The following is a 22,355-nucleotide window of genomic DNA, read 5'->3' on the forward strand; positions in this document are numbered from 1 at the left end:
TCAGATTTTGGATGCTGGGGATTATCCTGGAATCAAATGTATTACATCTGGATTATTTTCTGAGGAAAGCAGAATAACCAAAATTTTGTACATGATTAATATCTTTTGAGTTGATGTAGTTTGTTTGGAGCCAGAAACAGGACAAAGTCTGGACATTATCAAGGTTGGGTTGAGGAGCACAAACTGTTTTGTATTACTGGATGGCTGCTTTGAGTGGTCTCGGCACTAGAACCCTCTCCACCTTCATGTGATTGGTCAGTTCAGTGTTCTGACTGAGAGATGGTTAAAGAATTTTAAATGATGGGGTGGTGCATGATGGCCCAAGCCTGGTGACCACAGGTTTGAGGATTTTGGGTCTTCCAGGTTTGCGCTCTTACTGCTCTTATAGTTAGTCTGAGTTCATGAAGTCATTTTGGCTGAATTACTGCATACTTTCTCCATAGTATTTATTTATTCTGAATGTGGCTGTTGTATGTCATCTAAATTTAATTAACAGTAAATTTTAATTGAAACATGATGATTTCACAAGCTTCTGTTTGAACTCTGATGTCCACATTTGTCTGATTAGACGCCTGATCATCCAGTTTGCTCAAAATGACCCACAGAATCCAAAGAGTACCTGTGAGCAGTTTAATCTGTTTTATCCCTTACAGGAAGATGAGCACATTGTGTTGGAACCAGGGGATTTATTACCCCCTTTCTCCCCTCCCCCTTCACCGCGGGCCAGTGAGAAGAGAGGACCCCAGAGTCCCCAGCAGCACCGACTCTTCAGGGTGGTCCGGACTCCAGTTTTGGATGCAGTCAGGTGGAAATGTGCCCAAGTTGTTGTTGTGTTTTTTTTTGTGTGTGTGTTTTTTTTTTTGTATATACAGTGTAAATAAGAATGCATGACTTGTCATTGTCTTGAAGACTTTGTATAGTAGACCCGAAGAAATTAGCAGGGTTTTTTTTTCCCAGGCCAGTGTGGAGTTATAATCTCTCCATCTAGTCCTGGGTCTTCCCCAGGGTCTCCTCCCAATGGGACGTGCCTGGGACCCCTCCCTAGGGCGGTGCCTATGAGGCATCCTTACTAGATGCCTGAACAACCTCAGGTGGCTCCTTTTAATGCGAAGGAGCAGCGGCTCTACTCTGAGCCCCTCACCCTATCCCTACGGGAGACACCACCCACCCTCCTGAGGAAGCCCGTTTTGGTCACTTGTACCCACATTCTAGTTCTTTCAGTCATGAGCCAACCCTCATGATCATAGGTGAGAGTAGGAATGAAGATTGACCGGTAGATTGAATGCTTTGCCTTTTGGCTCAACTGTCTTTTTGTCACAACAGTATTGTACAGCAAATGCAACACTGTTCCCGCTGTGCCGATTCTCTGGCCAATCTCATGCTCCATTGTCCCCCTCACTGATGAACAAGACCCTGAGGTACTTGAACTCCTTCACTTGGGGCAAGACCTCATTCCCTACTCTGAGTAGGCAATCCATTGGTCCGTACTGAGAACCATGGCCTCAGATTTAGAGGTGTTGATCCTCATCCCAGCCACTTCACACTCAGCGGCAGTTCAATCCAGTGAGTGTTGGAGGTCACAGACCGATGATGCCAGCAGGACCACATCATTGGCAAAAAGCAGCAATGAGACCCTGAGCCCACCAATCTTAAGACCATCCTCACCCCGACTATGCCTTGATGTCCTGTCCATGAATATCACAAACAAGGTTGGTAACAAGGTGCAGCCCTGGCAGAGGCCAACCTCCATCAGAAACGAGTCTGAGTTACTGCCAAGGACCTGAACACAGCTCTCGCTTTGTGAATACAGAGATTGGAGGGCCCTGAGAAGGGACCCCCTCACTCCATACTTCCCTAGCACCTCTCACAGTATCTTCCGGGGTACCCGATCATACACCTTCTCCAAGTCCACAAAACACATGTAGACTGGAGTAGACTTTACCAGGGAGGTTGAGTAGTGTGATGCCCCTGTAATTGGCACACACTCTCTGATCCCCTTTTTTTAAAATATGGGGACCACCACCCCAGTTTGTCACTCCTTAGGCACTATCTCAGACCTCAATGCAATGTTGAAGAGACATCTCATTCAAGACAGTCCCTCCACACCCAGAACCTTCAGCATTTCTGGAGGGATCTCATCAACCGCCACTGCAGAGTTGTTTGACTACCTCAGAGACTTCCACCAGGGAAATTTCACTGAAGTAAAAATTATATTTTCCAACATGAGACAGCTATAGTCTGTAAAATGTGTAAATTTGAAGTCGCTCCTCCAGGGTTGGACATTTCTTACAAGAACTTTATCAGAGTTTTACACATCAACTTTTTAGCTTAAAATATTACATTAACCACTTAAAATTTACTGGTGTTTTTATACGCAGAGGCCATAAGTAACAAAGTATTATTGTTTATACAAATCATCACTTTTACAATTATTAAGATTGCTGTGATCATTAAAGTTTTCTGAGTGTGCTAAAAATTATAAACCTGCTCTGTGTTCAGCAGCATTTTGCTCACAGACAGACAAAACACATCATAGTGCATTTAATGCTGTCACTGCCTGCTGACCTCTTTGGAGGATCAGAGACGAGGCAAAAGAAGCACTTTATGGCTGTTGGATTAACTAGCAAAGGTCTCATATTGGTTAGGGTGTATTAAATAACTGCTGATCTTCCGTATGTCTAATCTGACAGGTTGTTTTTCTTTTTCTTTAATAGGAACAGTTTGGAGTTGGCGCTGTCTCGGCCAATCACCGTTCTGGACAATGAAAGATTTACAGTGCAGTCAGTGATTACCAAAATAATCTGTCCAATTGTGCTGGTGAGCCAGAACCACACTTTACATAATAAGATAAAATGTGACTTTAAATGTGTTTGTACAGTTAGTATATCACCTCTGGCTTAGTGGTGCATGTGTTACCTTTGTCTGTAGGTGGTGTTCTTGGTAGTCAACACTGTGCGGTATTTTTGTGATGCACCTGGCCTCTCCCCTGCTTGCTACAACTTCTTTCAACTTCAGGTACAAAACTGTATGTGGCATTTTGTCCTGTCCCCCGATGCTCCATTATCTTCCAGCAGTGCTTGTTTTACTCAGGGGTTTTTGGAATTCTCACCCACGCAATAGATTTATTTATTTTATTTTTTTTTAACCCAAGGCCAAAATATGGCCATCAGGTATTGTGAAGACTTTGCATCCATCCGTCTATCTGTGGTCAGTATAAGTCCATTCCTATTATTGCCAGGGTCTTCAAATTCATAGGGACTGTTCTTAGGACAAAGACCTTTTGAAAGTTCAAAGATGGCTGACCTTGACCTATTTTAAGAGGTCAAAAGGTCACATTGTTTCCTATTTTTATGATCATACAGCCGAGGGTATTTTAACATTGCGTTTTATATATATATATATATATATATATATATATATATATATATATATATTTTTTTTTTTTTTTTTTATGCAGAAACTGCACAGAACATTTACCTAATTTTGTGCTTACCAAGTGTGCTGCTGAAAATTAAGTGCTTATTTTTACTCCATACCTGCTTGACTGTGCACTAATTAAGTCAGTTTGGGTGTTTTCAGCAAATCAGTCGCTGACAGACAGCACCTCAAACTAATTAACTGTAGATAGAACAAGAGAGAGATTGAAAATTTGCAGGGATGGTGATGACTGTCTGAAAGTATAGCTACAAAAGATGTTTTTTTTTGTTTTTTTTTACCCAGGTTGTGGCTGCAGCAACAGTAGTAAAGCCAGTATCGCAAGTTTTAAACCTAATTATAAATCAGACTTCTCTCCAACTTGAAACACCATATTTCAGGGAGATAAAAAAAAAAAAAGCATTTCTCCCGAGTATGTCTAAAGTAACATTTTCACGTGGAATTGAACCTGGACGTCGTATCCATAGTCTCATGTTGCTCCCATTACTGCCGATTCACTAAATGAAATATGGAGGTCATGTAGCTTTAAATAGGTTGACCCACAGTGAAATCATTCCCATCTGTGGCGATGGTCGCCAAAGACACCACCTTTATTTATTTTTAAGGTGTCATCTTATTCACAAACGTTTTGGTACATTTTGTAGTTTAATATTGTTGTGGGTCCATAATACATAAAACATCATCAGAGTACCATTATTCTGTCTGTGCATGTGGAAGCTTCCATGTTTTAAGTAAAATTCAGGCCTTATATAGCTCATTTCAAGCTTGTTCTTTTGGAGTGGCTGTGCAGGAATTAACAGAAAAGAAATGAGTTTATTTCAGGTATTGTTTTTGGCTGCAGTTTTTTAATAGCTGTTTTTAAGACACATGGTGTCTCCTGTTAGCTTGGCGAGAGTTTGTGTTGAATGTGATTCTTTCATCTGTTCTTGCAAAGATATAGATATTTTCCAGCAGGGGTCAAACATATATATTTTTTATATGTGCCATGCTTATCAGCTGCATTTTGAGAACACAAACTGAATGAATTAGATGGGATGATGGAGAGAATTTCTTCTTGCAGGTAATGGGTGTTCTGCCCATCCTTCCTCTGCTCTTTCCCGTCATGTGGGTGCTCGTAAATGCCTTTGGAGAGGCGAGAGTCCTCGCCGAGTTCAGCTGGGCATCACCTGCAGGCCTGGTGAGTGGAAAGAGATATGCAAGTTATGTGTTTGTTTCATGTGCTGGAAGAACAAATAACTTTTACTTACTAACACAGAGGATTGTGTTCAACTAATATTTTAATACGCCTGAGGGTTAGACTGATATTTTGGTTGGAATCTTCCCAAAGGTCAATACCAGCATGATATTAAAGTGCATCATTTCATTCACATTTGAGTTGTCAGCAGTGTTGCCAGGTTAAACAAGTCTCATGTTAAACAAGTCAGCTGAATCCAAAAATTGACCGGACTCTCCAAAACAAGTTCATAAAGCAAATGTAAAAAACAAAACAACTTTAAATAACTCCATAGTTGATGATGATGATGACAACAACAGTAGGGTTGGGTATCGAGACCCGGATCTTTTCGGGTATCATTAAGAAATGATTAGATCCACTGACATCAATAGTCTTTATGCTTAACGATTCCCTTATCGGTCCTTCAGAGTGGCTGTTGTTTTCGAGGGTGTTTGTCAGGAAAATGATCATTTCTCTACATTGATTACAGACCCTGCAGCGGTTCTGTAATCAACCATTTCTGCAGTGCGGATCTGCTTTGAACCTTGAACCAATGAAGCAGTGCTCCAATCCGCTGCTTCGTTGGTTCTTTGCTTCGCTCCTCTTCAGAAGCGGCAGCTCTGCTTCTTAGCCCCTCTCAAAGCCATTAAAATATGTCAATTGTGAGTCACCTTTGTGCAGATTAAAGTGACGAACTGGGACTTCTGTCTTGTTGCGAGAAAGAAACGAGACTTGTCCTCTGTTCCATTGCTCCAAACGCTGCACCGCTCTCTACTGAGTCAAGTTAGAAAGATAGTGACCGCACGGAATTAATAACTTCAATGTGAATCGCCGTTTAAATCAAATGACACCTCTTTCCAAATGTTGTAATACAACCAATAAACTGCAATCGATCAAAATGTTTTTTTCCTCTCAAAATGAGACATCCTGCGCTGATGTGCAGCAGCACAAGACTGTATGGCTGCAGACCTGCAGAATCCAGCAGCCAGCTAAGTTCAGCTCAGACGTATGGAGAGACTTTCATGCCATTGATGTCTGAAAGGAAATGCTTTTGACAAAAACTACAGATTTTGTTTATTCCTGTTTATGTTCAGAGATCAAGGATCCAGTGACCAATTTCATATTTATTTACTTTAAGACTCAATAAAATGTTGTTGACTTAGAAAACCTGTAAAGCCCACTTGTTGTACACAGAAAATTCACAGGAGGTATCGATAAGGGAATTGGATTGATAAGCAGAATCGATAATGGTATAGATATCGATTAAAGTCTTATCAGTACCCATACCTAAACAGCAGTCATCCTGGTGGTAACAGACCTGTCAACTGCCACTACAGTGGTCCCTCGCTATAACGCGGTTCACCTTTCGCGGCCTCGCAGTTTCACAGATTTTTTTTTTTTTAGTCCAATGTTGCATGCTTTTTTTTTTTTTTTTTTTTTTTTTTTTTTTTTTTTTTTTTTTTTTTTACAGCGCATTGTGTTCTGCGTCCTCATCAAGCAGGCCGGTCGCGGCACCGGTCGACATCACCACGACGGGAGAGCATGTGTATTGTGTTCTGCGTGTGTCTATTTATAAGAATTTTCTCACCCAGAAGAAAAAAGAGCGCCAACAACTACCCATAACTGTGTTCTTCACTCGGAAAAAGACACCTGCACTGAGGTGTCATTCAGTGGAAAAAGACACGACAGCAGAGCGGTGCCAGGATGAAGAGGCCCGATCAGAGGAACTGTGAAATACTGGTCAGTCACTATTAATAATTTCTCATGTGTCCAACCTCATAGGTTGTTTGTTAAAAATAAATTCGTTAGTTCTAAAAGCCATCATAATTATTTATAGGAAAACATTCTATTTTTATTTCTCAAACAAATGTTTGGGCCTGAAAACAGGTTTTGATCTTTGGTTTCATTCTGTAATACTGGACTTATTTTTCTACTAAGGTTTGAATTTTGAGAGTGTTTACACACGAGAGAAAAGAAAATGTTAATGCCCATTTGAGAAAAGTGTATAAAGTGTGTAGTGAGGGGTTTTGCAGCCTTAAAACGTCCATAATAATTGTAAAAAATAGAGCTGACTACTTTGCGGATTTCGCCTATTGCGGGTTATTTTTTAGAACTTAACTCCCGTGATAAACGAGAGGCCACTGTACACCGTTAGCAGCCGTAAGCAGAGCTTCTGCACATGGCTGTTTTTGACAGAGAATATTCAAATCTGTTTGCTCACTTTAAAGATTCATGTGAATGATGCATCACCTTTGGTGATGATCTGCAGACTCTAACCTTCTGCTGTTGATGTGGTTATGGTGTTCATTTCCCATGCTGGTTATTCGCACATTCAAGTCACAATATCTTGTTTTTTTTTTTTTTGTTTTTTTTTTTCCACCACCAACTCCGTATCAGTCCAACCCTCTGACAAACACGCACACAGAGGGCGTCCCTCTGTGTTTTAACTCCGCTCTTCTCTTGTCCCAGCTTGCTAAGTTCTCTGAGGACACTCTAAGCAGCTACACCGAAGTGGTTTCCTCCCAGGTATAACCTCTCGCTGCCTCACCTGCCTCCCTTCTCCTGCTTGCTTGGCTTTCTTCAAACCTGCCTTCATTGCTTGCTGTCTCTCTCGGTGGAATTCTCCTCGCTGGCCTCCCTCATTATGTTGTTTATTTGCTTGCTATGAAAAACTGTGTGATACTGATTGTCTCTGAATCTCTGTGTGCTTACTACCTTTCCTTTGTTTCTGTAATACTCCTATTCCACAGCGCGCTGCTATTCCCATTTTATCCCGAATAGTAAATCGGAGTGCATTTTGAAGCATCACAGTAACTTCTTGATCCATCTTTTGTCAATTTTGAGCAAACTTGGTGTACACAGTTCTTATGCCGCTCATCGGTCCCAGGTTTGAAATCGGGGTGAAATTTTCAAGCTGTTCAAAAATTTCATCCCGATTCACCAAATCGGCATCATTACGTGGTCATGTCTGGGTATTTGTAGTCTCAGCAGTATCAATCATGTTCAGACATCTTTAAACTGAGTAGTCGTAGTGAGTATAGCTTGTTTGATTGTGTTCCATCAGGGTAAAGATTTGAAGCAAAAGCAGCGTTTCTTGCGTTTCTGTCTGAGGACACGGCCGGGTGCAGCTTTACTTTTGTTTTTCAGTGAGTTGCCAGGTATGCGCTTCATAAGCCAGCCAGTCACCAGGTCTGCAGTTTATAAGACAGCCTGAGAGGAGGCATGCCAGATTAAGCAGTTTCATCCCATTTTTTGGGGGATTGTAATAGAATGGTGCTCTGTGGAATAGGGGTGTAATTGAAGCACTTAGCTTTGTTTACGTAGTCGTCTTTTGTCCATTTTGCAGAGGTGCGACGAAGTCATTCTCAAGTCATCAATCTGCAAGTCTCAAGTCAGCTTGCAAACAAATGGTCATTATGACTTGAGACTTGACTTGGGACTTGCTGATTCATAACTTGAGTGATAATTATGGTGACTTTTTCCCACCGCTGCTATTTTGCACACCAAATTGTTTTGTCTTTTTTGACTTTTTGGTTATGGTTACTTTTCTTCTGTAGATTATCAGTCAACACGTCTCGACTAAGCTGCTCTGGATGTACGTTCATGCCCAAGTGTCTCCAGTCATTTTTGACCTGTTTATGTCTGCAGTTAACCCTGCTTCCTTTTATTTTATTGTTTACTCTTCATCCCCGAATACTTCTTTTCTCCGTTTCAAACCCAACCTTTATATCTTCACTGTTGACTGACCAAAGAAAATAAATGGTCAGTGCAGTGTCACCGTTGTGCTTCACAACCATCGGTGTCTTCTTTTGGTATTTGCTGTTGTTTTCAGATGAATACAGTGTTAGAGGGGATATTCACCATTCACCTTTCTGCCTGTGCTGCATGCCTGGATATCATTCATACCGTTCCTCTGTGCCAGTGGTTCTCCCACTCGCATATACTCACCTACAAGCTAGTGTAGGGGGACACACTGTTATTATTGCATTATTTTGCTGAGATTTGCCGCACTTCCGCCTAGGCAGGGGTGGTGCCCAAATAGTTAAGTACGCTTGTTTCCACTGTGGAAGATTCCCCGTTCAAGACCACCCCTGCCCACTTTCCATATGGAGTTAGGGTTAGGGTTGGGCATTGGGAAGAGCATCTGGAGTAAAACGTGTCAAATCAACGTGGAGATTTACCTCAGATTTGCTGTGGTGACCCCCAGTGAAACAAGAAACTTACTTACCGTGCTTCCATCTCGTTGCTTTCTGTCTTACGTGGTATTCATAAAGCAAGCATTAAAAAAGACATCAAATAAGTATAAACCAGGCTGGACAAACTAATAAATGCATTGGATATCCTGCAACACAACCACGTCCCACTGTGGCACACAGCAACCACATCGCTCTCCAACGCTGCTCAGGCTTCACTTGGCTTCATATCCTTCCAAGTGTGATGTGACTGTTGGTAAACATCCAATAGTCAGTTGTGTTTCTTGATTCTTTCATTTGTTCCCTTTGATATCGTGAACGGAGCCGTCCGCTTCAGGAGGAGCGGCACTGAGCCGCTTTACCCAGCTTTGTAGGCCTCGATACTTACAGGTTCTATGAGTTCAACAAGACAGTCAGTAAACATCTGATACTCATGATGATATTTGTGTTTCTTTATTCTTTCATTTGTCCAGCCACAGTCCACACAAGCTGGTAAACATAGGCATCGCTAACATGAAGCGATGAGAACTATTTCAGAGTTCTATGTCCACGCCACAGCTATCCTGTTGAGATTTGAACAGAGCTGTGCACTGTAGTCACCCGCCATTGCGTCCTCTCCGAGCTGTCATGGTCGCACTCTCTCATATTCTAATAAACTGGTGCGGCGTTCTCACAGACACATGTAGAAATAAAACAGTTGCCAGGTGCTGCAAAGCAAAATGGTTCACTGTGTGAACGTGACCGGCCATTTGGCTGTCTGCCAAAAAATACCACCTATAGATGATGCAATGCATTCTGGGTTGATTTTATTTATTCATTTATTTATTTTGGCCTACAGTAGTGTTCAGAATAATAGTAGTGCTATGTGACTAAAACGTTTAATCCAGGTTTTGAGTATATTTCTTATTGTTACATGGGAAACAAGGTACCAGTAGGTTCAGTAGATTCTCACAAATCCAACAAGACCAAGCATTCATGATATGCACACTCTTAAGGCTATTAAATTGGGCTATTAGTAAAAAAAAAAAAGTAGAAAAGGGGGTGTTCACAATAATAGTAGTGTGGCATTCAGTCAGTGAGTTTGTCAATTTTTTGGAACAAACAGGTGTGAATCAGGTGTGCCCTATTTAAGGATGAAGCCAGCACCTGTTGAACATGCTTTTCTCTTTGAAAGCCTGAGGAAAATGGGACATTCAAGACATTGTTCAGAAGCACAGCGTAGTTTGATTAAAAAGTTGATTGGAGAGGGGAAAAACTTATACGCAGGTGCAAAAAGTTATAGGCTGTTCATCTACAATGATCTCCAATGCTTTAAAATGGACAAAAAAAACTTAGACGTGTGGAAGAAAACGGAAAACAACCATCAAAATGGATAGAAGAATAACCAGAATGGCAAAGGCTCACCCATTGATCAGCTCCAGGATGATCAAAGACAGTCTGGAGTTACCTGTAAGTGCTGTGACAGTTAGAAGACGCCTGTGTGAAGCTAATTTATTTGCAAGAATCCCCCGCAAAGTCCCTCTGTTACGTAAAAGACGTGCAGAAGAGGTTAATGCCTCGCAGATGTGAAGAAATCATGAAAAACTGTGGTTATACAGCTAAATACTAGTTTAGTGATTCACAGGATTGCTAAAAAAGCAGTTTGAACATAATAGTTTTGAGTTTGTAGCGTCAACAGCAGATGCTATTATTATTGTGAACACCCCCTTTTCTACTTTTTTTTACTAATAGCCCAATTTCATAGCCTTAAGAGTGTGCATATCATGAATGCTTGGTCTGTTGGATTTGTGAGAATCTACTGAATCTACTGGTACCTTGTTTCCCATGTAACAATAAGAAATATACTCAAAACCTGGATTAATCTTTTTAGTCACATAGCACTACTATTATTCTGAACACTACTGTATATGCATTGGGGAGAATTTTTAAGCTCTTTCACTTCTCCTCGTCTTCCCCTCATCACCTACGGAATCATAAAACTCTTTGATTCTTGCATGCGTCACTCAGTGATAAATTTATTTATTTTTATTTAACAGATGCAGTCGGGTCATCAGCATTTGGGCAGTGACACTCTTTTTGTGATTTTATCTTTACACCACACAGATTAAATGAAACAACCTTGTTCTTATAGTGTTGACCTTTACCTTTTAATTAAAGGGTTTTAATAAAAATATCACTTTAACCGTTGCATTGCTGACGTCATACTTGACCAGTCGTTCTCACTGTGTTTTGTACAGTAACACTACCTCTAACCTTAGTGACATGAAATTTGGGGTTCCACAGGGGTCTGTCTTAGGCCCCCTGCTTTTCTCCCTTTATATAGCACCCCTTGGGCACATATTGCAGCCTTTTGGGATTACCTTTCACTGCTATGCAGATGATACTCAGTTATACATGCCGATAATTGCTGGTAATCTCGTTCACATAAAATCCTTAGAAGATTGCCTTGCAGCAGTGAGAAGTTGGATGTCTAGAAACTTCCTACTTTTAAACTCTGATAAGACTGAAATGATGGTTCTTGGTCCAGTGAGACATCGGCATCAATTTGACCAGTTAACGCTCAGCCTCGGCTCGTGTGTCATACATCACACTGACAAAGTGAGGAACCTTGGAGTAATTTTTGATCCTTCATTGTCCTTTGGCCTCCACATTAGAAATATTACTAGGACTGCTTTCTTCCACCTGCGAAATATAGCGAAGATTCATCTCATCCTATCTATGGCTGATGCCGAGACCCTGATCCATGCATTTATATCTTCTAGATTGGACTACTGCAATGTTCTATTTTCTGATTTACCGCAGTCTAGCATTAGGGGTCTCCAATTGGTTCAGAATGCTGCAGCCAGACTTTTGACGAAGCAGAAAGTTCGACCACATTACACCCATTTTGGCGTCTCTTCACTGGCTTCCTGTCCCAGTGAGATCAGATTTTAAGGTTCTGCTACTAACCTATAATATTATTCATAGACTGGCACCCTCCTACCTAGCTGACCTAATTAAACCTTACGTACCGGCCCGAGCTTTACGTTCTCAGGGTGCAGGACTACTTTGTGTCCCTAAGGTGAATAAGAAGTCTGCGGGTCACAGAGCTTTCTCTTATTGTGCCCCTGTTCTGTGGAATGATCTCCCTGCGTCAATAAAACAGTCAGATTCTGTGGAGACTTTCAGGTCCAGACTTAAGACGCACTTATTTTCCCTTTCATATGGCTAGCATACTGGTACAGTTTTGTTTTATGCTTTTTACTCTTTTAATTCATTTAGTAATTGGAGCGGGCCGCGGCCTCAACTTTACCTAAATTCTGGGTCTTTTAGTGAAGTTTAGGGCTAGTGGCTGGCGATCACCCTAGTATTTCTCTGTTTTTCTTGTTGTTTAATGCTGACAAATTATACAGTATTTCTTGTCTTTCTGATGCCTGATTCTGTTTTTTCTCTCTGTTTTAGGTGCAGCTCCATCCAGAGATGAGAGTTGTGTTCGTGTTGGTGATCCTCCTGTCCTGTGCACCAATAGCATTTCTTGTATATTCGTCCGCGATTCGTCTGTGAATTGTTCTGTAATTTATGTTTTGTAGCATGGCCCAAGTACAGGGTCGCCCCTTTGAGTCTGGTCTGCTTGAGGTTTCTTCCTCAGAGGGAGTTTTTCCACTGTTGCTCTGGGGGTTGGTAAGGTTAGACCCTACCTGTGTGAAGCGCTTTGAGGCAACTCTGTTGTGATTTGGCGCTATATAAATGAAAAGAAATTGAAATTGAAACCATTCTGGAGTTACAACCACTTTTATTCCGTCTGTTTTCAGAGCCAGTAAGTAATTGGGTAACGAACTGTCAGTATTATTGTTAGAATAATCACTTTTACAGCAGGTTTTCTTGAGACAAGCCAGAGGATGAACACATGAACATTTCCAGGTCACTGAATATGTGTTGACCGTCATTTTCATCAGTCATTAAATAATCCAAACCGTATGATTGCTGCCTGGTAAATGTGTCTGAAGTGACTGTATAAAAAGTATAACAGTGAGGGAAGCCACCCACGCACCCAGATGATTCTGAAGGACTTACTATAGACTTCTCTGGATGTGATTGGAGAAGCTGTGCATAGTTGAGCTTTTTTCAGTTGCATCACAATTTTATACAGCTTCATGATGGATTTTCTTAAAAATGCTACAAGTACAGTTTGCCAGAAGGCACATGATTTGATCTGGTTCCTTGTATGAAAATCCTTCTCTGCTCCATTCCTTCATGAAGCTGTGACTGGTACCGTGTCACATTTCTTCTACTTGTCTTTGTTGTTGATTTGATTTTATGTTTGTGTTTGTGCAGGAGATGCTCCGTTGTGTGTGGAGACACCTGGTTGGCGTCCTGAAGGGGGAGTCTCAGACACTATGTTATACTTCGAGCCTTTTGCACAGTCTGGGATCTGTCACTGTGAGTGCTTTAAGGAGGAAGACTGTGGTTAACATGGACACATGCTTGTCATATATTATGAAGGGTTTTGTACTACCAAGTATAATCACAAAAGTGTCTTTATTTTTGCTTGAGCTAAATGTCTTGCAGTGATGCTTGTGCTTGTTGAGGTCTTTCTTTCATGTTACAAACTTTTTAATTTGGTGGGGAAAAAGTCACTTATTGGAGCTGGTTTTGTCATAGAATCTAACTACCTGACCCACATCGTGAAATGTACAGTAGTGTTCAGAATAATAGTAGTGCTATGTGACTAAAAAGATTAATCCAGGTTTTGAGTATATTTCTTATTGTTACATGGGAAACAAGGTACCAGTAGATTCAGTAGATTCTTACAAATCCAACAAGACCAAGCATTCATGATATGCACACTCTTAAGGCTATGAAATTGGGCTATTAGTAAAAAAAAAAAGTAGAAAAGGGAGTGTTCACAATAATAGTAGCATCTGCTGTTGACGCTACAAACTCAAAACTGTTATGTTTAAACTGCTTTTTTAACAATCCTGTGAATCACTAAACTAGTATTTAGTTGTATAACCACAGTTTTTCATGGTTTCTTCACATCTGCGAGGCATTAATTTTGTTGGTTTGGAACCAAGATTCTGCTCATTTACTAGTGTGCTTTGGGTCATTATCTTGTTGAAACACCCCATTTCAAGGACATGTCCTCTTCAGCATAAGGCAACATGACCTCTTCAAGTATTGTGACATATCCAAACTGATCCATGATACCTGGTATGTGATATATAGGCCCAACACCATAGTAGGAGAAACATGCCCATATCATGATGCTTGCACCACCATGCTTCACTGTCTTCACTGTGAACTGTGGCTTAAATTCAGAGTTTGGGGGTCGTCTCACAAACTGTCTGCGGCCCTTTAACCCAAAAAGAACAATTTTACTGTCATCAGTCCACAAAATATTCTTTTTTTAGGCCAGTTGATGTGTTCTTTGGCAAATTGTAACCTCTTCTGCACGTATTTTATTTAACAGAGGGGCTTTGCGGGGGATTCTTACAAATAAATTGGCTTCACACAGGCGTCTTCTAACTGTCACAGCACTTAACAGGTAACTCCAGACTGTCTTTGATCATCCTGGAGCTGATCAATGGGTGAGCCTTTGCCATTCTGGTTATTTTTCTATCCATGGTTGTTTTCCGTTTTCTTCCACGTCTGTTTTTTTTTTTTTGGTCCATTTTAAAGCATTGGAGATCATTGTAGATGAACAGCCTATATTTTTTTGCACCTGCGTATGTTTCCCCTCTCCAATCAACTTTTTAATCAAACTATGCTGTTCTTCTGAACAATGTCTTGAACGTCCCTTTTTCCTCAGGCTTTCAAAGAGAAAAGCATGTTCAACAGGTGCTGGCTTCATCCTTACATAGGGGACACCTGATTCACACCTGTTTGTTCCACAAAATTGTCAAACTCACTGACTGAATGCCACACTACTATTATTGTGAACACCCCCTTTTCTACTTTTTTTTTTTTTTTTTTTTTTTTACTAATAGCCCAATTTCATAGCCTTAAGAGTGTGCATATCATGAATGCTTGGTCTTGTTGGATTTGTGAGAATCTACTGAATCTACTGGTACCTTGTTTCCCATGTAACAACAAGAAATAAACTCAAAACCTGGATTAAACTTTTTAGTCACATAGCACTACTATTACTCTGAACACTACTGTGGCATTATCGATAACTGGATATAGTGGACGAGTTTGAACATTTCTGATGTTTTTAGGGTTGGGTAAGATGTGATTAAACCTCTGTGACAAATGAGCTAAATGCTTCAAAGACCAAATAATGGTCCATTCACTGTTATTACAGCTGGGTAAACAGACCTGGTTTCACACCAGTCATTAACGTCACCTTTGTTTTGCTTACTGGGCAGTTTTTAAAGAAATGTTGCACGTCAGAAACTAATCTGAAACATAATGCACAAAGCATCTCTGCTGCATCATGGCGTGTTACATGATATTTAACATGACACTTGCTATATTGGAGGCTGATCTAAGACTGTGAGTCCTGTTAACCTCTTGCCAACGTCAGGCATCACGTTGTGATGCGTCATCACGGCAGTACTCTGTGACCATTTCTGAAACGTTCAGAAATGTTGCATTTGTCTCACGTGGTGTCATGCCGTGATTATGTCGTCATGGTTTCATGACAACATCTTGAGTCATGAGTATTCCTGGAGATGCTGTGTGGGGGGATGATAATGGCTATGATACAGCAAGATGTTGTCACGAGAAACTGCCAGAACTCAGAATACATTACTTGACGAGCAAGCTGTGGTATAGTAGTGACATCTTTGTAGGTCGTGGCATTTCTTGCTGATGTCTTATCAGGTGTAGATGAGGTTTTGATGGTGACTTGTGAGCTGCACCACTGCTGTGATGCAGTAAGGGTATCCTGGAGGTGTTCTCGTGACAGCCAGGACACGTCACAAACTGGACTTCTTGGCGGATCATCTTATTAATCCTGACATTTTATGAAAGTGAAAACAGCTCTTTGGGTAATCATTTCATCATGTGATTTGAGCTGTCCAGAGCGCACAACGAACTTATGATGTATCGGACATCTGGATGCTGACCTGCTGTAAAATGGCAGTTTTCTCATAACAGATGCTTGGAATCAGCCTGACACATCCTTAATTTGTACTGTTGTAACTTTGTGTGCCTGTAGGTTCTGTGTTGTGTGGACAAACAGGGTATCCTGTCCTGGCCGAACCCCAGTCCAGAAACCGTGCTGTTCTTCAGTGGACGGGTTGAACCACCTCACAGCAGCCAGGATGATCTCAGAGACGACCTGTCCATCAGCTCCTTCTGCCGCATGGAAACAGAAGAAGACAGGGATGAGGTGGGATTTTCTTTTTATTTGTTTTTCCTTTTTCTCTTTGCCATCCAGGACCCAAGGTTGTTCTGTAGTGCTTGCTTGTAGTGTGACATGAGATATATATATATATATATATATATACACACACACACACACACACACAGTAGTGTTCACAGTAATAGTAGTGCTATGTGACTAAAAAGTTTAATCCAGGTTTTGAGTTTATTTCTTATTGTTACATGGGAAACAAGGTACCAGTAGATTCAGTAGATTCTCACAAATCCAACAAGACCAAGCATTCATGATATGCACACTCTTAAGGCTATGAAATTGGGCTATTAGTAAAAAAAAAAAAAAAAAAAAAGTAGAAAAGGGGGTGTTCACAATAATAGTAGTGTGGCATTCAGTCAGTGAGTCCGTCAATTTTGTGGAACAAACAGGGTGAATCAGGTGTCCCCTATTTAAGGATGAATCCAGCACCTGTTGAACATGCTTTTCTCTTTGAAAGCCTGAGGAAAATGGGACGTTCAAGACATTGTTCAGAAGAACGGCGTAGAATCTACTGGTACCTTGTTTCCCATGTAACAATAAGAAATAGACTCAAAACCTGGATTAATCTTTTTAGTCACATAGCACTACTATTATTCTGAACACTACTGTATATTGCACAAATGAAAAGTGATAGTGTAAGCATACTCCTAAGAACAATCTGAAATGTCAAACCCTGGATATTATTTATTTAAAGATTCTTTGGCACTCAGTTACTGTATTTTCTAGAATCTTGTCTTGTTTTGCTAGTTTGGGAGGTCATATGACTTATACTCTGTTTACGAAGGCTCGTACGTAGGGCTTTACCAGGAGTCAGTGCACTGAACAAAATAACCTCCAATAATAAAAGTACACTCCAGCATGGTGCAGGAATCCCAAATTAAAGAGGTGATGGGGGGGGGGGGGGGGGGGGTGTCAAATGATTCGTGTATTTTATTGTATTGTATTATTGTCTTTCCAGCTCTGTGGGCCAGCAATCCATCTTCTATGTCAGATCAATCAATCAGTCGACTTATGTTTGTATGATCTTTATGCAGCCCAAAAGGTGACCAAAGTGCTTTCTAGTAAAACTAAAAACAGACAACACAAGGACAATACTGTATATGAACACAATGACAATGACATTGTGGACAATGACAAAATGAAAACAAGGATGATAAATCCAGTGAGGTAAAAATGTATTTAGTCAGTCCCTGATTGTGCAAATTCTCCTACTTAGAAAAATGAGAGAGGTCTATAATTTTCAACATAGGTACACTTCAACTGTGAGAGACAAAAGGAGAAAAAAAATCCAGGGAATCATATTGTAGGATTTTTAAAGAATTTATTTGTAAATTATGGTGGAAAATAAGTATTTGGTCAATAACAAAAGTTCAACTCAATACTTTATAACATAATCTTTGTTGGTAATGACAGAGGTCAAATGTTTCCTGTAAGTCTTCACCAGGTTTGCACACACTGTAGCTGGTGTTTTGGCCCATTCCTCCATGCAGATCTCCTCTAGAGCAGTGATGTTTTGGGGCTGTCGCTGGGCAACACGGACTTTCAACTCCCTCCGCAAATTTTCTCTGCGGTTGAGGTCTGGAGACTGGCTTGGCCACTCCAGGACCTTGAAATGCTTTTTACGGAGCCACTCCTTCATTGCCCGAGCAGTGTGTTTTGGATCATTGTTACGCTGGAAGACCCAGCCACGTTGCATCTTCAATACTCTCACTGATGGAAGGAGGTTTTGGCTTAAAATCTTACAATACATGGCCCCGTTCATTCTTCCCTTATCACGGATCATTCGTCCTGTCCCCTTTGCAGAAAGCATGATGTTTCCACCCCTATGTTTCACAGTAGGTATGGTGTTTTTGGAATGCAACTCAGCATTCTTCTTCCTCCAAACATGACGAGTTGAGTTTTTTACAAAAAAGTTATATTTTGGTTTCATCTGACCACATGATATTCTCCCAATCCTCTTCTGGATCATCCATATGCTCTCTGGCAAACTTCAGATGGGCCTGGACACATACTGGATCAAGCAGGGGGACACGCCTGGCACTGCAGGTTTCTAGTCCCTCTCTGCGTAGTGTGTAGCCTTTGTTACTTTGGTCGCAGCTCTCTGCAGGTCATTCATCAGGTCCCTCCGTGTAGTTCTGCGATTTTTGTTCACCATTTTAATGATCATTTTGACCCCACGGGATGACATCTTACGTGGAGCCCCAGATCGAGGGAGATTATCAGTGGTCTTGTATGTCTTCCATTTTCTTACAATCGTTCCCACAGTTGATTTATTCACACCAACCTGCTTTACTATTATAGATTTACTCTTCCCAGCCTGTGGCACATCTACAATTTTCTTCCTGGTGTCCTTCGACAGCTCTTTGGTCTTGGCCATGGTTGAGTTTGGAGTCTGACTGTTTGAGGCTGTGGATAGGTGTCTTTTATACAGATAATGAGTTCAAACAGATGCCATTAATACAGGTAACAGGTGGAGGACAGAAGCACTTCTTAAAGAAGAAGTTACAGGTCTGTGAGAGCCAGAAATCTTGCTTGTTTGTGGGTGACCAAATACTTATTTTCAACCATAATATACAAATACATTCTTTAAAAATCCTGCAATGTGATTTCCTGGATTGTTTTTTTTTTTTTTTCTCATTTTGTCTCTCACAGTTGAAGCGTACCTATGTTGAAAATTACAGACCTCTCTCATCTTTCTAAGTTGGAGAACTTGCACAATCAGGGACTGACTAAATACTTTTTACCCCACTGTAAGTGTGTACATAAAAACCAGACTCAGCAAAAAAAAAAAAAAGCTATTTTAAAAACATAAATCTTTAATTTTAAAAAAGTAAAACAACATCCAGTATGCTGTCTATTGCATGTTAATTTATCTATCTAGTTCTTTTTTTTAATTTAACAGTCCTTATGTTAAGTAACAGCACATGCTGTGGTGTGCACATGCGCCACAATGAGTTCCTGTCTGTTGTTAAACTCACCCCCAGGGGAATGCTGCTTAAAATGAGAGTTCCACATACAGAACAAAGGTTCAATTTATACTCCAGAAAATATGGTAACTTTTTTCTTCAGTAAAATGTGAAAATTATTGTTATAAACCTCTAGAGCAAGCATTGGGACACTTCACCTTAGACTAAAGAAACCACTTGATGATGAATACTTTATTGAGCAAGTTAAAAACATTTATACATTGCGCACATTCATCTTTGAAAATCCGTACATTACTCAAAGGGAGTAGAATGAAGTAAAACTTATATTTTCTACCCCCTTTCACATGTTTTATTTTCGACTACGCAGACAATAATAAATAAAAAAAAATTTGAGATCATATATACCTATATAAACACACACCTTGCATTATACATATCAACATGTATTTACATAAATACACTACCTCTATACACAAATACCCTTGCATACACCAATACACACACTAGATTCAATGAGATTTGACAGTATAACACTTTTAACCCACATACATGCACCCATGGGCACCCAGCCCATGCATGCATGCACGCACATTTACCTATATTCGATTAAACTTGATGATATATTAATTTGTTCCCCCCCCCCCCCCCCCCCCCACACACACACATGTATCATGGGCAACTCGTGTGCATTCATATTTCCCATACGTTCGTCATGCCCAAATAATATAACAGTTTAGATCCACAAACATGCACACCTGTATGTATACTAAGAATTATGTTATTCAGTTTCATATTTTTTTAATATTTTGAGCTTTAAATTTCTTTTGAATTGATGTACTGTAGTACATACTTTGATGTCCTCAGTTAGGTTATTCCATAAATCCACCCCATGTCTCGTAAGGCACATTTGTTTCATTGTTGTATGAGCATACTGTTTTTTTTAAATTATATTTCCTTCTTAGATTGTAATCTCCCTCTCTTTCACTAAACAATTTTTGGAGGTTATCTGATAGTAGGTTTTGTTTCACTTTAAAAATAATTTGTAAAGTTTTAAATTCTGCAAGATCTCTAAATTTTAGTATTTTGGATTGTAAAAACAGTGTACTCGTATGATCTCTGAAGCCTACATTATGGATGATTCTTATTGCCCTTTTCTGTAACTTAAAAAGTGTGTCTACATTACTTTTATATGTATTACCCCATACTTCAATGCCATAGCTAATATACGGTAATATTAATGTGCAATAAATAATATATAAGGACTCCTGATCTAAGAAATGTTTGGCTTTCCCCATTATGGAAATACTTCTGCCCATTTTGGATTGTATGCTAGCAATGTGGGGTTTCCAGCACATCCTGTGATCGATTATTATTCCTAAAAAATCTATGTTGGTTAACCAATTCAATAGGAACCATGTCAATTTTAAGATTTACTTTTGTTTTCATTTCTCGGTTTCCAAAGAGCATTAATTTTGTCTTTGAAATATTAAGTGACAATTTATTACTATCAAACCAATTTTTTTAATTTAATAATTTCTATTTGCATTTCGATCACAAGTTGTTCCAGGTTTTCCCCAGAACATACTATCGTGTCATCAGCAAAGAGGATAAATTTCAGTTTTTCAGAGATGAATTGCAAGTCATTAATATAAATTAAAAAAAGTTTAGGTCCTAAAACGGACCCTTGTGGAACTCCACAATGTATCTGTTTAAACAAAGATTTATATTCTCCTATTTGTACATATTGTTGCCTGTTGTTTAAATAAGATTGGAGCCAATTTAGTGCAATACCCCTTATGCCAATTTTTTCCAATTTACGTAATAATATGTTGTGGTTAATAGTATCAAATGCCTTTTTTAAGTCAATGATCGCTATTGTATGTTTCTTTTTATCAATATTATTTGTTATTTCTTCCACTAAATCAATTAAAGCTAAAGTTGTTGATCTATTTTTTTCTGAAACCATACTGGTTATCGTTTAATATCTTGAACTTTTCAATGTATTGATCTAACTGTACTGTATATAGTTTTTCTAAAATTGAGAATTGAGATAACACAGATATAGGTCTATAATTTGAGAATAGATACTTATCTCCACTTTTATATATAGGTGTAATTTTGGCAATCTTCATTTGACTTGGAAACTCTCCATTAATAAAAGATAAGTTATAGATATGACTTAGAGGTTTTGCAATTTCATTAATGAGTTGTTTAATTATTGTAGTGTCCAACTTATTGCAATCTACTGATTTTTTTGCCTTCAATTCATTAACAGTGTTTATTATTTCCATTTCGTCTGTTGCTGATAGAAAGAATGAATTTGAGTTTACTTGTTCAATACCTATTTCTGAGGCTGAATATGGCATTTTTATTTCAGCTGCCAATTCTGGCCCTATATTGACAAAATAATGATTAAATGCATTTACTAGCTCTTCGTTGTTATAGATCTTTTTATCACTGTCAGTGAAATAGTCCGGCAAGGTACTACGGTTCTCCTTTTTCCTGATGACACTATTTATTACATTCCAGAGACCTTTAATATTTCCCTTGTTTTGTTCTAGTTGTGTTTTATAATACATCTTTTTACAATTTCTTAATACACATGTCAACTTATTTTTATATATTTTATATTTATTTCCTGTTTCGATTGTTCTTTATTTAATAAATACCCTGTATAGCCAGTTTTTCTTTTACAGGCATTAATTAAACTGCTTGTCATCCATGGGTTGGTTTTAGCTTGTTGTTTGATTTAGTTTGATTTCACAGGGCAACATTGATCATAGAGAGTCAAAAATTTATTCAAAAAAGTGTTATAAGCCGAGTTAACCTCAGTTTGAATGAGTGTCATGATGCTTTCCTTTCCACAATAAAATGGTACCAATTTCAGACCAGGTCCAACATTGTCCAAATATTTGGTTAGTGTCCATGTCTTTGTGCTGTCTCTTAATATCAAAGAAGAGATGTAAGTCCTATGCAGTCTTTGAGGCCCATTGGAACTGGTAATTCTGTATTGTGAAATGAATGAGAGTATATACTACACAACTCACCCTGAACGGGACGCCAGTCTGACACAGGTTCCCCCGCCTCAATTGCAGACTGGTGGTGTAACTAGGAATTGATTTCAGGTCTATATATTGAATCAGAATTGCCTTTATTGTCATTGTAATTTGCATTACAACGAGATTTGAATGCAACCCCAAAAAGGTGCTTTCTGTGGTGCGAGTGATTTTTAGTCAGTATAAAAG

At 39.5% G+C, this 22,355-nt stretch overlaps 1 protein-coding gene across 3 annotated transcripts in view; it reads left to right on the forward strand.

The window, feature by feature from the left end:
• The window catches only part of tmem94 (transmembrane protein 94), a 57,025-nt gene that overhangs the window by 20,861 nt on the left and 13,809 nt on the right, over positions 1-22,355 (forward strand). For 2 of the 3 annotated variants that reach the window (XM_034193665.1, XM_034193666.1), the window contains 7 exons: positions 654-805; positions 2,715-2,817; positions 2,929-3,015; positions 4,496-4,612; positions 7,118-7,174; positions 13,156-13,260; positions 15,983-16,156. In XM_034193665.1, the coding sequence (XP_034049556.1) occupies positions 654-805; positions 2,715-2,817; positions 2,929-3,015; positions 4,496-4,612; positions 7,118-7,174; positions 13,156-13,260; positions 15,983-16,156 (795 nt within the window). The remainder of the gene's footprint in view (positions 1-653; positions 806-2,714; positions 2,818-2,928; positions 3,016-4,495; positions 4,613-7,117; positions 7,175-13,155; positions 13,261-15,982; positions 16,157-22,355) is intronic. The other variant, XM_034193667.1, reaches the window with a different exon arrangement.

This window comes from Thalassophryne amazonica, chromosome 18 (assembly GCF_902500255.1).
Source record: "Thalassophryne amazonica chromosome 18, fThaAma1.1, whole genome shotgun sequence".
NCBI classification, from domain to species: domain Eukaryota; kingdom Metazoa; phylum Chordata; class Actinopteri; order Batrachoidiformes; family Batrachoididae; genus Thalassophryne; species Thalassophryne amazonica.